This window comes from Malaclemys terrapin, chromosome 12 (genome assembly GCF_027887155.1).
Source record: "Malaclemys terrapin pileata isolate rMalTer1 chromosome 12, rMalTer1.hap1, whole genome shotgun sequence".
In the NCBI taxonomy this organism is placed as follows: domain Eukaryota; kingdom Metazoa; phylum Chordata; order Testudines; family Emydidae; genus Malaclemys; species Malaclemys terrapin.
Window position 1 is genome coordinate 37,397,753 of NC_071516.1, and position 13,603 is coordinate 37,411,355.

General features: G+C 46.5%; 1 protein-coding gene and 1 pseudogene across 1 annotated transcript; both read left to right on the plus strand.

The window, feature by feature from the left end:
* The first annotated feature begins 3,072 nt into the window (after positions 1–3,072).
* Positions 3,073–4,025, plus strand: LOC128845968 (olfactory receptor 6T1-like; annotated as a pseudogene).
* A 7,066-nt stretch (positions 4,026–11,091) lies between these two features.
* On the plus strand, positions 11,092–12,085 carry LOC128845921 (olfactory receptor 1019-like). Its single transcript, XM_054045013.1, has one exon. It carries the CDS (start codon positions 11,141–11,143, stop codon positions 12,083–12,085), a length of 945 nt encoding a protein of 314 aa, XP_053900988.1. The 5' UTR covers positions 11,092–11,140.
* The last annotated feature ends 1,518 nt before the right edge of the window (positions 12,086–13,603 follow it).

The following is a 13,603-nucleotide window of genomic DNA, read 5'->3' on the forward strand; positions in this document are numbered from 1 at the left end:
GGTTGCAGAGTCTTTCAGGAGAACTTCACCCACGATCTTTTAGTTCCATCATCAATATAATGGAAGTAGTACTTAATTTTTAGTACTTAATTGTCTAGAGCCCAGGGCCCCATTGTGGCAGATACAGTAGAAAATCTCTACTCCTTAGAGCTTACAGTCCAAATGTTAGACTATTCACTGCTATAAAACTTTGTTAACACAAAGTTAAAGCTGACTGGCAGTGTCTCATAGGCCTCTAGAATGTCAAATGCTCCTATACCTTTGAGAACAAGGTACTACAGCCCCATCACCTTAACTCTGCCCCTGGAGTTGGCAAGAACCACTGGAAATATACTGTAAACATGGTTCAGTCAGGGCTGCTCTATACTAAGCAGCCACAAAGGATGTCTAAGCAAATGTGCTGTTTCATCTGGTGTTGATTGTCCCCCCATTTAATCTATATTATTATCATTAATGTGCTAGTCCAAAGGGATAGGTCTACATGGCAGCAGAGAGTGACCCTCTCAACCATGGTACACAGGCTTGTGCCAGAAAGGCTCGCACAGGTGAGTTTGGACCAAGGGGATCTCCTACTAATCTCCTTGCTTCCAAGGCTATCTTGTGACTGTGAGTTCCACTGGTCAATTGTTAGTGGATGGTGATCTATAAGTATTGTATATTGTTATTAAAGTCTCTCAAGAGCAAAAGTTTAACTGAAACCCCAGTATTTGAAAGTATAGAAAGGAACTATTAAGACCCCAAAGTGACCTCATGAAATATATACTATATTCCCATCCTAGGCTGAGAAATTCCCTGAAGGCAAATTTTACAGTCCAAGATTTGCTGCTAGATCTAGAAGCAAAAGCACATGGGATAATAGAAGTCATGATCCTCCTCACAATTAAACTGGTTTCACACTGATCAAATTCCTTTGACTTCAGTGGAGTTACTCCTGATTTACACTGCAGTGAATCAGAGGAGAATCAGAATCTAAGGGCCAGATTTTCAAAGGTATTTAAGCACCTCATGGGATTTTCAAGAGCACTTGGGCACCTAACACCCATTGATTTAAATACCTTTAAACCCCTGGCTCTGAGTATCTTCTTCCTAGTGTATGAATACTTTCTCTGCCCCTTTTCAAACTCTTCAGCTTCCTGATCTGGAATGGTCCCTGAGTGTGAACTAATTCCTCCCACAAGACACACATATCGGCCTTTTTAGAATTCTGTTTGATCACAGCCTATGGAAACTGAGGTCAAAATTGGCTGAGCCAGGTTGGTTGCATCTTAATACTGGGAGGATGGTAGGAGATAGATAGATAGATAGATAGATAGATAGATAGATAGATAATGTATCTATCCTCTTCTCTGTTTCAATAATATATCAGTGTGGTATCTAAACTATACATGTTATTACAGTTTGTTCCTCAAATATGAGAGTGTTTTGTTTATCTCGCCAGTCATCTTTTACTCCATAAAAACTCCCATGACCATCACTGAGAGCTTTGCCTGAATAAAACTAAGTACTTCAAGATTTGTCTCAAATATTTTTCTCATTGAAGATGTTGTTTCTTTTCTTAATTGGGAGCTTAAGTGTATGTTTGTTTGCAACTCTCTTTTGAAAAGGAGAAAAAATATAGCCTCATAAGCATAGCACTGGATTTCTTTTCATCTTCAGGAATGTGAGTTCCATTCCTGTACATTTGATATATTTTATACCCTTTTATCTAATGAGTGAACTGTGCCTACACCAAAGCTGGGGAATAATTATTTAGGGTGAGAAATAGAAACAGTGGGGCAAAATTAAGAAATGGGAAATGCATGCTGAATATCATGAATAATTTGAAATATCTATTTATCTATCTAAGAGATAAGGTGAGTGAAATAATATATATTATTGTACCCACTTCTATTGGCTAGAAGAGAAGCTTTCGAGCTTACAGAGAGCTTTTCTTCCAGCCAGCGAAGTCAATTGAACAACTCACAGTACCCAGTTAAACACATTCATAGGTCTTTGTTGGATTGGAACCTTAGATTGTAAGTTCTTTATGGCAGACCGCTTTGTTTTTGTTCTGTGTTTATGTAGCACTTAGCACCATGGGATCCTGATCTTTCCTGACAGATGGAGAGGAAACTGTGAAAGAAAGAAAGAAGGGGCTATGTGTTAAAATGTGTCTGTATGACAGAGAGAATGAGAAGGCATTTTGTGTTCTCTGAACATCTGTCTCACTCAGACAAGGGCTATGTGCCACCAGCCTCCTGTCCCACCAGCCACCCAACAGATTCTGCAATCTAAGAGTTACAGACCTGAATTAGGAAGGCAGGAAAAGCCCCAGGTCTATCCATAGCTAAAGGGGTTGGGTGTTGATAAACCTGACCATTACTGGTAGAGCATTTAAGGAAACCAAGGACTGTGTAAACATGGTGACTGGATTGCAGTTACCTTCTCACCTGTAGAGGCCATCCTATTAGCTATGGTTGAGCCACATTGGCAGGATAGTTTATGTGGTGGTGGAGGAGAACTGCTCTGTCTTCTGAGCCCTTTTGTGCACTACTAAGAGCACTAGATCTGGTCAAAGAAAAAAAAGGCGCGCGGAAAAGTTTTCCTGTTGAAAAATACATGTTTGTCAAAACCAATATTTTCCATGGGAAAATGTCCTATTTTGGTTTTCCTACAGGAGTTCGTTTTCATTTTGAATCAATTTTTTGGGGAAAACTGACTAAAAGGTCTTTTTTAAAAAAAAATGAAAATGAAAAAAGTATGCGGCATTTTCAATCAAAATGAAATTTAAATGTTCACTTGGCTCTTAAATGCCAATTCGAAACAAGAATGTTCAGTTTAAATCAGTTTGAAACTTCCTGTGGGACAAATGAATTTGTTTCATTCAGAATTCCTGACCATCTGTACTGATCAGTACTCCATATCTGGCTCTTATAGTTTGGGATTTGAGGGCACCACCAACAACAAAATTAGTAGGCATCTCTCTCTGTCCCTTTCTCTGTCTGTCTCTCTCTCCTCTCATTTTGTTGTCTTTTCCCCTCTCTCTCTCCCCCCCACTCCCTCCCCAGGTGAGCACTTCCTGCAGAGGTAACAATGAAGAACCAGAACACATCTGTGACCAAATTCATCCTCCTGGGATTCCCTGGCATCCATAGCTTCCAAGGCCACCTCTTCATAGCCTTTCTAAGCTCCTATGTGGTCACCTTGATGGGCAACCTCCTCATCATGGCATTGGTCTGGGCTGACTATCACCTCCGCACCTCTATGTACCGCTTCATTCCAACCTCTCCCTCCTGGACCTCCTACTCACCAGTACGGTCATGTCCAAGATGTTGGCCAACATGGTGAGTGAGAGGAACACCATTTCCTTCACCAGCTGCATTGCCCAGGCCTACTTCTACTTCCTGGTGGGCTCTACAGAGTTTTTCTTCCTCACTGTCATGTCCTTCGACTGCTACTTGGCCATCTGCTACCCACTGCAATATGACACCCCCATCAGCACTCACATCTGCTTACGGCTAGTGACTGCCTCATGGATATGGGGGTTCCTAGCCTTGCTTCTTCCCACCATCTTGGTGGCCCGACTGCCATATTTTGGCCCCAACGTCATCAATCACTTCTTCTGTGACATGACGCCGTTGCTCAAGCTCTCTTGCTCTGACACATGGACCGTCAAGGTGGTGGAATTCGCTGTGTCAGCCTTGCTTCTCCTGGGATCACTCCTAGTGATGGTGGTATCCTACACCTTCATCATCACTACAGTGCTCAGGATCCCCTCTCCCAAAGGCCGCCAGAAGGCCTTCTCCACCTGCACCTCACACATTATTGTAGGGATGTTCTTTTATGTGGGCTCCATCTTCATCTATGTCCAACCCAGGAAAAGCCATTCCTTGGACCTCAACAAAGTGGCCAACGTCCTGAACACCGTGGTGATGCCATTACTGAACCCATTCATCTACAGCCTGAGGAACAAGAAGGTCAAAGAGGCCTTGAGAGACTCCCTTGAGGAATCTGTATTCCATCAAGGAGCCCCACTGGGTTTCTAAGATGGGAAATTGTATAAAAAGTGAGAGGTAAATTTTTCAAAATAAGAACATATGAACGGCCAGACTGGGTCATACCAAAGGTCCGTCTAGCCCAGTTTCTTGTCTTCTGACAGCAGCCAATGCCAGATGCCCCAGAGGGAATGAACAGAACAAGTAATCATCAAATGATCCATCCCCTGTCGCCCATTCCCAGCTTCTGGCAAACAGAGCCTAGGGACACCATCCCTGCCCATCCTGGCTAATAGCCATTGATGGATCAATCCTCCATGAATCTATCTAGTTCTTTTTTGAAACCTGTTATAGTATTGGCCTTCACAACATCCTCTGGCAATGAGTTCCACATCTTGACTATGCATTGTGTGAAGAAATACTTCCTTTTGTTTGTTTTAAACGTGCTGCCTATTAAAATCAACTAAATGACTTAGAAGCCAAAGTCCCATTTTCAAAAGTGTTTTAGTCACTCAGTGTGACACTCTCCAGGGTACAATTTGGACTGCTGGATGGCTGTGTCCTCTCAATATTCCAGCCTGGGGCGCTTTTTATACTGCTTTGCTGTGTTAGCTTCCACTCCTGGCTAGTTCACTCTAGCATGCAAAAATCACTCCCAGCTATACTGTATGAGTGCTATAACCAGTCACTTATGAATTACATACAGGGAGACAGCAGCAAATTCCCAGACCTTCCCCCAGAAATGTGCATCTTCTATTGCCAAGCACCCACTGGACTATACAAGCTCAGATAAAGTCTGTCATTTCATCAATGGAAAATGATATGTACAAATCTTGTTATCTCTAGTGGAGATTCCTAACACATCAATCCAAACACACGCTGGTTTAGCTAAAAAAATAAAAACAAGTTTATTAACTCTAGAAAGATAGATTTTAAGCGATTACAAGTAATGAGGCATAAAAGTCAGAATTACTTACAACGCAAATAAAAAGATAAAATGCAAGCTAAAGGCCTAAGATAACATGCTAAGTGAACTTAAAAGCAAAAGGTTTTATCTCCCTATAAGCATACAGAGGTGTGTACTGGCTGAAAAGCCTCCCAGCTAAAACTTCTTCCCCAGTTCAAAGATGTTTCCTTTGTCTTTCAAGCAATGTAGCTGCTGTGCGTGGGAGGAGAGAGGTGATTTGTGTTGTGTGTGTCCTCCATTCTTATATCCTTCTCCCCTCTTTGAGGATTATCTCCAGCTGGGGTTCAGGTGACAGCCAATCTGTTTACATGGGACCTCCGGCTGTTTTCATTGTGAATATGTAAAGTTATCACTCACACCCTTCTTCCAGCCAAAGAATGGTCACTTAACTAAGTGATAGCCCACTTGACTTTGTTGATACCTGTCTGGGGTGCCAGTGTATCTTTGTCCCTGAAAAACTGTTTTGGGCCAACCTTTCTAACTTTGGAACATGTTACAGCAGTGTTATACAGTAGAGTCTTATAACTTTACATAGAATGTTGCCACACATAGTTTACCTGGACAATAATGTTCAGCAGATTATGAGTTTTCACTGTTCTACAGCTGGGGGACAAGAAAAGCCCCCTATTATTCAGCACTTAGGCTGTAATCAGACAGCACATTTGCATTTGTGAGAACTGAATCCCAGCCAGCCTTGGTTGGAGACGCTGTCTAAGGCTTGGGGTGGGATCCATCAAGGTCTAGTCTCTATGATGCGTGTATTAACTTTGTTTGACATGGAACCCTTCTGTTTCCATTGGCCTCACTCACTAGCTCCTGAGTCTTGACTTCTGACAATAAATGTCTGATTGTTTCCCCCATAACTAGCTCTCAGAGTTGCGGGATTGTCCGAAGAGCTGAGCTGAATCAGACAAGCTGGGTTGTGCATGGCTCCCTGGGGACAGTAGCTCTGGTGTTTCTGTGAGTGTCCCACATAAAAAGGGCTGGATGCTGCAGGGGAACGCTCCAGCGAGGCTCGGGTAGTGGGGTGCACCTATTGCTAACCTGCCAGGCGGAGTGAGGGCTGGCAGAGCCCAGAGGAGGTAGTTTGGCTGGCCTTGGGGACAGGGACAGCTCCAGGCACCAGCTTAGCAAGCAGATCCTTGGGGCGGCCACTCCAGAGGGGAGGGGGGCGGCAATTCGGACCTCCCGCCGAATTGCTGCTGAAGTGCCGCAGATCGCAATCGCGGCTCCTTTTTGTGTGTCTGTGTGTGTGTGTGTGTGCTGCTTGGGGCGGCAAAACCCCTGGAGCCGGCCCTGCTTGGGGAGCTGGCAGGTCTCCCTCTCATGGGAGGCAGGAAGAATTACAAGGGGACTCACAGCCTTGGGCACCCCGAGAACAGTCCCAGCCAGTGTAGCTATCTCCCTTTGCGAAGAGGAATGAGCTCCACCAGCACAAGGCACCTCCATACTGGGACAGCTGCCCCCAGGCTGAGTTTGTGGGATGGACACAGAGCAGATGTGGGGCCGGGTGCTCCATGGGGCCCTGTTTGCCGGGTGTTTACCCTATAACTGCTGCAATGGATGGACAAACAAGCAGGAAGAGCGAGGGACAGTCCTGGGCAAATGCTAGAAGGTGAGGAAGGGACCATGCCTGGGCTGTTGGCTGGGAAGATCTAACCTCGGCAGCCAACTTGCATCCAGCAGGGCCAAAGCCCAGGAAGGCAGCAGAACCGAAGGACTGGAGGGGTTTCCAAAGGGACCCCCTACCAAGAAATGGGTTTGGGGGAACCAGACTGACACATGGGGACCTTCTGGGGGTATCTGAATAAGCCAGGCCTGCCTAGGTGCCCATCAAGGCATGGGAGGGATTTGGCTGAGCCAGACTGTGTGGTTTTAAACACCTTTCTCAAAATGCTTTGTTTCTACTTTTAAAATCAACCAGACTGAGGTAAGGCGGTTGCATGTGAGTCACTGAATTCACTGATCCCCAACTCCATCAGGGATGAGCAGCAGGCCCCAAACCCAAGCATGCTGGCTAAGCACAGTGAACTCCTACCCCTAACAGACATTGTCACACCAGTGCAGAATCTGTATGGGGCCGAGAGACAGCAAGAGAAGTTGCTCAGTCTAGATAGAGCAGGGCTGCTCAGAAACTATTTTTCCATACAACATTTTGCAAGGAAATGAACAAATTTGGAAAAATTTCACACCTGCCCCCCCACAGTTCCCCCCCCACACACACACACACAAAAATTCAAAATCCAATTTTCTTTACTTTTAAAAGAAACAGATATTGGCTTGTTTCCTTCAGAAAGACATTATTAGATTTGAAAAAAATATTTTCAACTTTTTTTCCGTTAAGTTAAAAAAAAAGAAAAAAGTGTAAAAAGTTTTGACAGTAGCATTCACTCTCATTTTATTTGACATTTTTGCACTTTAAAAAAGTGAGAAAAAATGAAGAAAACAAAAAACAATTTTATTTCACTTTCTAATGTTTTCCCAATTTTTTTTAATGGGAAACAAATAAGTGAAAAAGATTTTGTGTTCTTACTTTCTCCAAATTTTTACCTTTTACTCTCTTATTTTCAAATAGTTTTTAATTGTCTGAATTTTCCTAATACTCTTGTGTTTTGAAACATTTTCAGAAAACTTAAAAAAAATCCCAAATAATTTTTTTAATTTTTTTTTTTCATTTTAGATGAACTCCCATATGTCAACAAAAATACATTTCATTAAAAATAAATCAGTTTATAGGAAAGAACGTTTCTTTTTGCTGGATGGGCCTTCAACAGGTTTTTCAGAGCTGCTGACTGGCTTGAGACACCCAATTCCCACTGGTTTGGGTGAAATGACCCTGATTCCCACCAGCAGACAGTTTGACCTTAGGAGTTGTGAACAGCCCTAGAGCAGGGCTAAGGCAGAGCTCAGCCCAGTGCTGCCTTGTGACCCTCTGCAATGTGGAACATGGCTAAACATCAGCCTCTGAAATCTCAGTTCCCCCCCGCTGAGGATCTGCCCCTGTGAATTAGTTAGGAGCTGACATGAGCTCACTGCTTAACAGCTGATTTTTCTCAGTGCTCTAAAATCCACATGCTGAATCATATTGCCTTGGAAATTGCCATGTTTCCTTTGCATCTGAACTACAGTAAGGGGGGCAAATTTGGAGTCACTTGACCCAGAGGTTCCTGAGACACAACGCCTGTAAACCGAGGACCTGAGAATGAAACACTGCAATTCTCTCTGGCTTGGATCTGTTTTGGTTTCAGACGGGCGTTGATCCTGTGTCTCTCCTCCACGGCCAAAAATGCCAGTTGTACGAGACAAATTGGTCCCCCCTGGGGATGGCCTGCAGCGACATCTGTAAGGCACAAAGGATGATTCCCCGGGAGACGGCTCTGCAATATCTGCTGAGCCCAGCACCCCCCAGCTGGGCTGTCTCTCTCACTGGGCACAGAGCGGGGGCCGGGCTGTTGGTGGGAGAGGGGCAGGGAGGTGCTTGCTGCCCAAAGCTCTCATCAGGACAGGACGGCAGATGAGCTCTGGAGGGAGACAATGAGGCAGGCGCCAGGTGACAAGAAGGCCATTCCTGCACGGATGGGCTGAGGATTGCAAGCTCGTATCTCAGATCTATTTCCTGCCATAGGAAGGTACGTACAAGGCTGACTCATCGGCCCCTCTATCCTGGTATTCCCTGCCCCCCACATCACATCCCGAGGTCAATCAGGCCTCCTCTCCCAACACATGTAACCCCTGGGTCATCCAGCCCACTCACCCGCTAGTCCGGTAACCCCCAGCTCTCTGCTGCACCAGAACAGACCCGGGGTCCGGACACTGCAGCCACACAGAGGGCTCCTGTCTCAGCTGGTTATACAATGTGTCCATGGAGCCAGCTTCACACCAGCTGCCATGCCGGATCAGCTGGGGCTGCCAGTCAGGACTGAGGGGCACCGGCAGAGCTGTGGGTGGGGGCAGACCAGGGCTCATGGCCAGTGTTATTCCAGCCTCAGGCTCTGTCCCGGCAACTCTTCCAGTGCCACTGAATCCTTGTCATACCTCCCCTCCCAGAGCTGAGAAAGAACCCAGGAGTCCTGGCTCCAATCCCTCCACGCACACATTAACCCACTAGACCGCACTCCCTTCCCAGAGTTGAGAGACAACACCAGAGTCCTGGCTCCCACTGCCCCATCCTCTAATCACTAGACCCCACCCCACTGCCCTCCCAGTATTGGGGCTAGAACCCAGGAGTTCTGGCTTCCACCCCCTCCCCCTCACTCTAACCAACGGACCCCACTCCCCTCCCAGAGCTTCTCTGCATACTTCAAATTAAGAGGGAGACTGCAAACCAAAAAGCTTTTGTTGATTTTTTTCCAATCTGGGGTTGCCAGCTGAGCAGCAGCTCAGTATTGGAGCCATAGCCAGGGCAACAAGAGGCGAAAGACCCAGGTACTGATGAGATATTTATGGGGAATGAGCAAATGGCAAAACAAAGGGAAACAACACCGAGAACCTGAAGAACTGGCTTCTCTGCTGTGCCCGGTTATAACATAGCTAGCATTCAGAGAGGAGTGGGGTCCAGTGGGGTGCAGTTCTAGCCCTGGCTCTGGGACAGGAGTGGGGTTTAGGGGTAGGGTAAGAAGGATGGGGAGCCAGGACTCTTGGGTTCTATCCCTGGCTCCAGGAAGGGAGTAGGATCTCATAGGTTAGAGTTGGGGAGCTGGGAATCAAGACTCCCAGGTTCCATCCCTAGACAGAGCAGAGACTTGTAGCTGGGTCTCCTCTACCCCAGGAAAGTGCCCCAACTCCCTGCCTGTTGTGGCATCTCCTTGTCACCCAAAACTGCCCCCTGGAGCTGAGAAACCTTCCCAGTGACAGTTTTCATTGGAACCGTTCCAATGCCAGGAAACAGTTTGGTTTGGACAAAATGACATGTATGTTCACAGAAAACAGTGTTGCCAATTTTTTTTATCCAGTTCCAACTTAGCACGAGAGGCTGCATTTATCACAGTGTTTTGGTGCCTGATGAGAGTTTCTGGCACATCTAGGTGCCTAACACCCTCTGCTTTCAATGGTGCAGGCGTCTCAGTGGTTTGAAAATCCCATTAGAAGCCCAAATGCCTTTGCAATCTGGCCTTTAAACATCTCTGCAGGTCTGGCCCTGAGTCACTGTATGGCAGTGCCAGGAACGCAGGCTGGGTCACCTAAGGGCCCCGCCAGCTCCCTGGCTGGTGGCCCCTGTTGTGTGAATGTAGATGGAGTAAATGGGTCAAGGTGCTAACAGAGCCCAGTCCCCGTCCAGCACTAGCCAGTGTTAAATGAGGGGCAGGGAATGGGACCCAGAGACCTCCCCCGCTCAGTGCCATGGCAAACATGCCGCGAAACAGCCCTTAATCTTCTATTAACACTACAGGAAAGGAGGGGGGAAAACCCAAACCTTTGAACTGTGAAGCATTAAATCCAGCAGTCGGTCATTTTCACAACACCCCTAGTTCCCTTTCCCTGGCACTGGAACAGTGTGGGGAGGAACACCCCCCCCTCCCCCCGCCAGTCCCTGAGATGGTATCCGAGCTTGTGATAACGAACCTCGGGGGGAGAGAAGTGAGCTGGGATGGGCTTGAGCTGCTGTTGTCGGAGCTGCTGCTGTTAAAGTCCATCCCGTTTCATCCTAGGTGGTGTTTGGGGTTCTCTGAGCAGACAGGGGGTGATGATGTCATCTGGGGCCTTTCTCCAGCCCGGGCTGGCCAGGACATGTCTCAGGATCAGGATGATGAAGACCCGCAGTCCCAGGGTTGGGGGGAGCAGCCCCGATGGTGAATCTCACTCCAGTAGCCCCCATCTGTACTTCCTCATTTCCTCCCAGAGTCTCTGTCGTGAAGGGCCCCAAAAGGAGTAGTGGGCAGAATGGCCCCTCCCCCACTGCTTTGTACCCTAGTTAGGCCTAGTTTCCAACACTCAGTTTTGTTTCACTGATTTCCGGCCCTACGCCCCTCTTGTTTCCCAGACATGAGCTTGCCACAGGCCTTGAGGGGCACCAGGAGACCTTTTGTTGGAGTTAATTCCATCTCTGTCTCCCTTACGTACCCTTTCCCACCCACCGCTATTAGTGTAGGTTGCTGTGACGGCATAGGGGCTTTCTCTCACTCTTTACAGTTCCACTCACAAGGAGGGTAAATGTCTGGACCCAACTCTCACACCACTGCCCTTCCTTTGCCTGCAGGAGATGGACCCCCTGGAGCCGATGGGGAGGGAGAACAACACCTCAGTGACCAAATTCATCCTCCTTGGTCTCTCCAGCAACCCGGCGGAGCAGCTCGTCCTCTTTGGGGTCTTCACAGCCATCTACCTGGTGGCCCTGATGGGCAATGTGCTCATCTTACTGCTGGTCAGCCTGGACTCCCGGCTCCACACGCCCATGTACTTCTTCCTGGGAAACCTCTCCGTGGTGGACATCGGCTACACCAGCTCCACCGTGCCCAAGATGCTGGCCAATTACCTGTCGCGGGACAAGTCCATCTCATGGGCTGGTTGCCTCTCCCAGATGTTCTTCTTCATCTCCTTTGGGGGGATCGAGTGCCTGCTACTGGGGGTCATGGCCTATGACCGCTACGTGGCCATCTGTCACCCGCTACACTATGGTGCGTTCATGAGCCGGCGGGTGTGTGCCTTGCTGGCTGCAGCTGCCTGGATCATGGGCTTGACCAACTCAGCCGTGCACTCATCCTTAATGTCCATCCTGTCCTTCTGCCGGGGCAATGTCCTCCATCACTTCTTCTGTGACATCCCCCCGCTCTTCCAGCTCTCCTGCTCTGACACCCAGGCCAACCAGGTTGTCACCTTCGCCTTGGGGGGTGCAGTGATCCTGGGCTCCTTCCTGGGTACCCTGGTGTCCTATGTGTACATTGTGATGGCCATTCTCAGGATCCGCACGAGGGAAGGGCGTCTCAAGGCCTTCTCCACCTGTGCCTCCCACCTGACCGTGGTCAGCCTCTACTTTGGCACCATTATCTTCACCTACATCCGCCCCAACTCCACCTACTCGCAGGAGCAGGACCGGGCACTGCCTGTGCTCTATGGCATTGTCACCCCCATGCTCAACCCCATCATCTATAGCCTAAGGAACAAGGATGTGAAAGGAGCGCTCCGAAATGCCCTAGCTAGGAGCTAGGTAGGTGAAGGGCAGGTGCACTGCCTTGGGAGCCAGGATTCCTGGGTTCTCTCTCTGGTTCTGGGAGTCTAATTGGGAGAGCAGGGGGTGGGAGTCAGGACTCTTGGATTCCACACCCAGTTGAAAGGAAAATGCATGTGTGTGTGGGTGTGTGTGGAAGGAATTGTTTTTTCAGTTGCCAAATCAGAAAGGCTTTTTTCTGAGTTTGTCTGAATATTTTTCAGTTGTCAGCAATATTGTGTGTAATATTTTTGAGTTTGGGGCATAAAAGTTTGTTTTTTCTTTGCTGAAAAACTTTAAAGAATGAAAAGAAGTCCATTTTCAGTTTTTAGACAAAAAGTCAACAATTTCTGAGTCATTTTCTCCATTAGGAGAAAGAAGGGTAACAGAGTCATGACAAACACTCCTGCTTCGCTTGCTTGAAATTTGGACCTGGGAAACCTCCATCCAAGAGGCTTCCCAAGGACCCCACAGTGATATATCCATAGTCTATGTATATCATCTCCTGTTATGAAGCTGTTTTGTTAATTGCTGAAATCTCAGAACTGATTGAAAAATGCCAATTATTTTCACATTAAATAAATAACTAATTAATCAAACGCTTTGCTTTGTAGAAAAAAATCCCACAAAAATCTTTTAGGGTTTTTTGTTTGGTTTGTTTTTTGCAACAAAAATAAACCCCATTTTTAAAAAAAAATAGTTATTTGTAATAATATTAAGTTATTAATTAAAACATCCAGTGTTTGATAAAAATCGTCAGTTTCAGAAAGCATTTTGGGTGATATGTTTCAGTTTTTGGTAAAAGCATCTACTGTTTGGTAAAAATGTTCAGTTTCAAAAACTGTTCTAGGTAAAATGTTTAGGTTTTGGTAAAAATGATTGCTTTTAAAAACATTTATGCTAAAAAAAAATATTGTTTTTGAAAACAGAGTTGTTTAAACAGGCATTTTTTCCAAAAATTGAAAAACATTCAGATTCCGCGTTTTCAATGGAAAACTGGAAATTGTCCACAAAAATGATATTTTCCTGAAAACATTCCTGATTTGGTTAAACCCCCCGTTTTGCTTCTTGGTAAAATTGTTGGGTGAAATAATTTTTGCTATCTCTATGGCTAGCCTATCCAGAGAGGACTTAATGACCAATAATTATGGGTAGCTGATAATTGAGAATAGATTATTATTTCATCGTTAATTTGTAGCCTCAGTGACCAGAGTAATGGACCCGGAACCCCATTGTGCCGGGTGCTGCACAGACAGAATTAAAAGAAGGCTCCTGCCCCAAACAGCTGATTGTCTGTCCTGTCCAATGCCCATAACGACTCTCTGGGTGGACCTATTGCAAGGTTCCTGTGACTGTAACTTTGGGAAGAGGGGGTATGGCACTGGGCACTTGTACATCAGTGACCCGTTAGGTGTGTGACGCGATCCCTGTGGCGATAGCAATATTCCAGGGGAAGAATCCTGGCTGTGACTGCAACATTGACTCACTTAGCTGGGGTGTTTCACACCTTAAGTTTGG

Excerpts from the sequence above, each read along its gene's own strand:
- LOC128845921 (XM_054045013.1), top strand. The coding sequence starts at position 11,141 with ATGGACCCCCTGGAGCCGATGGGGAGGGAGAACAACACCTCAGTGACC.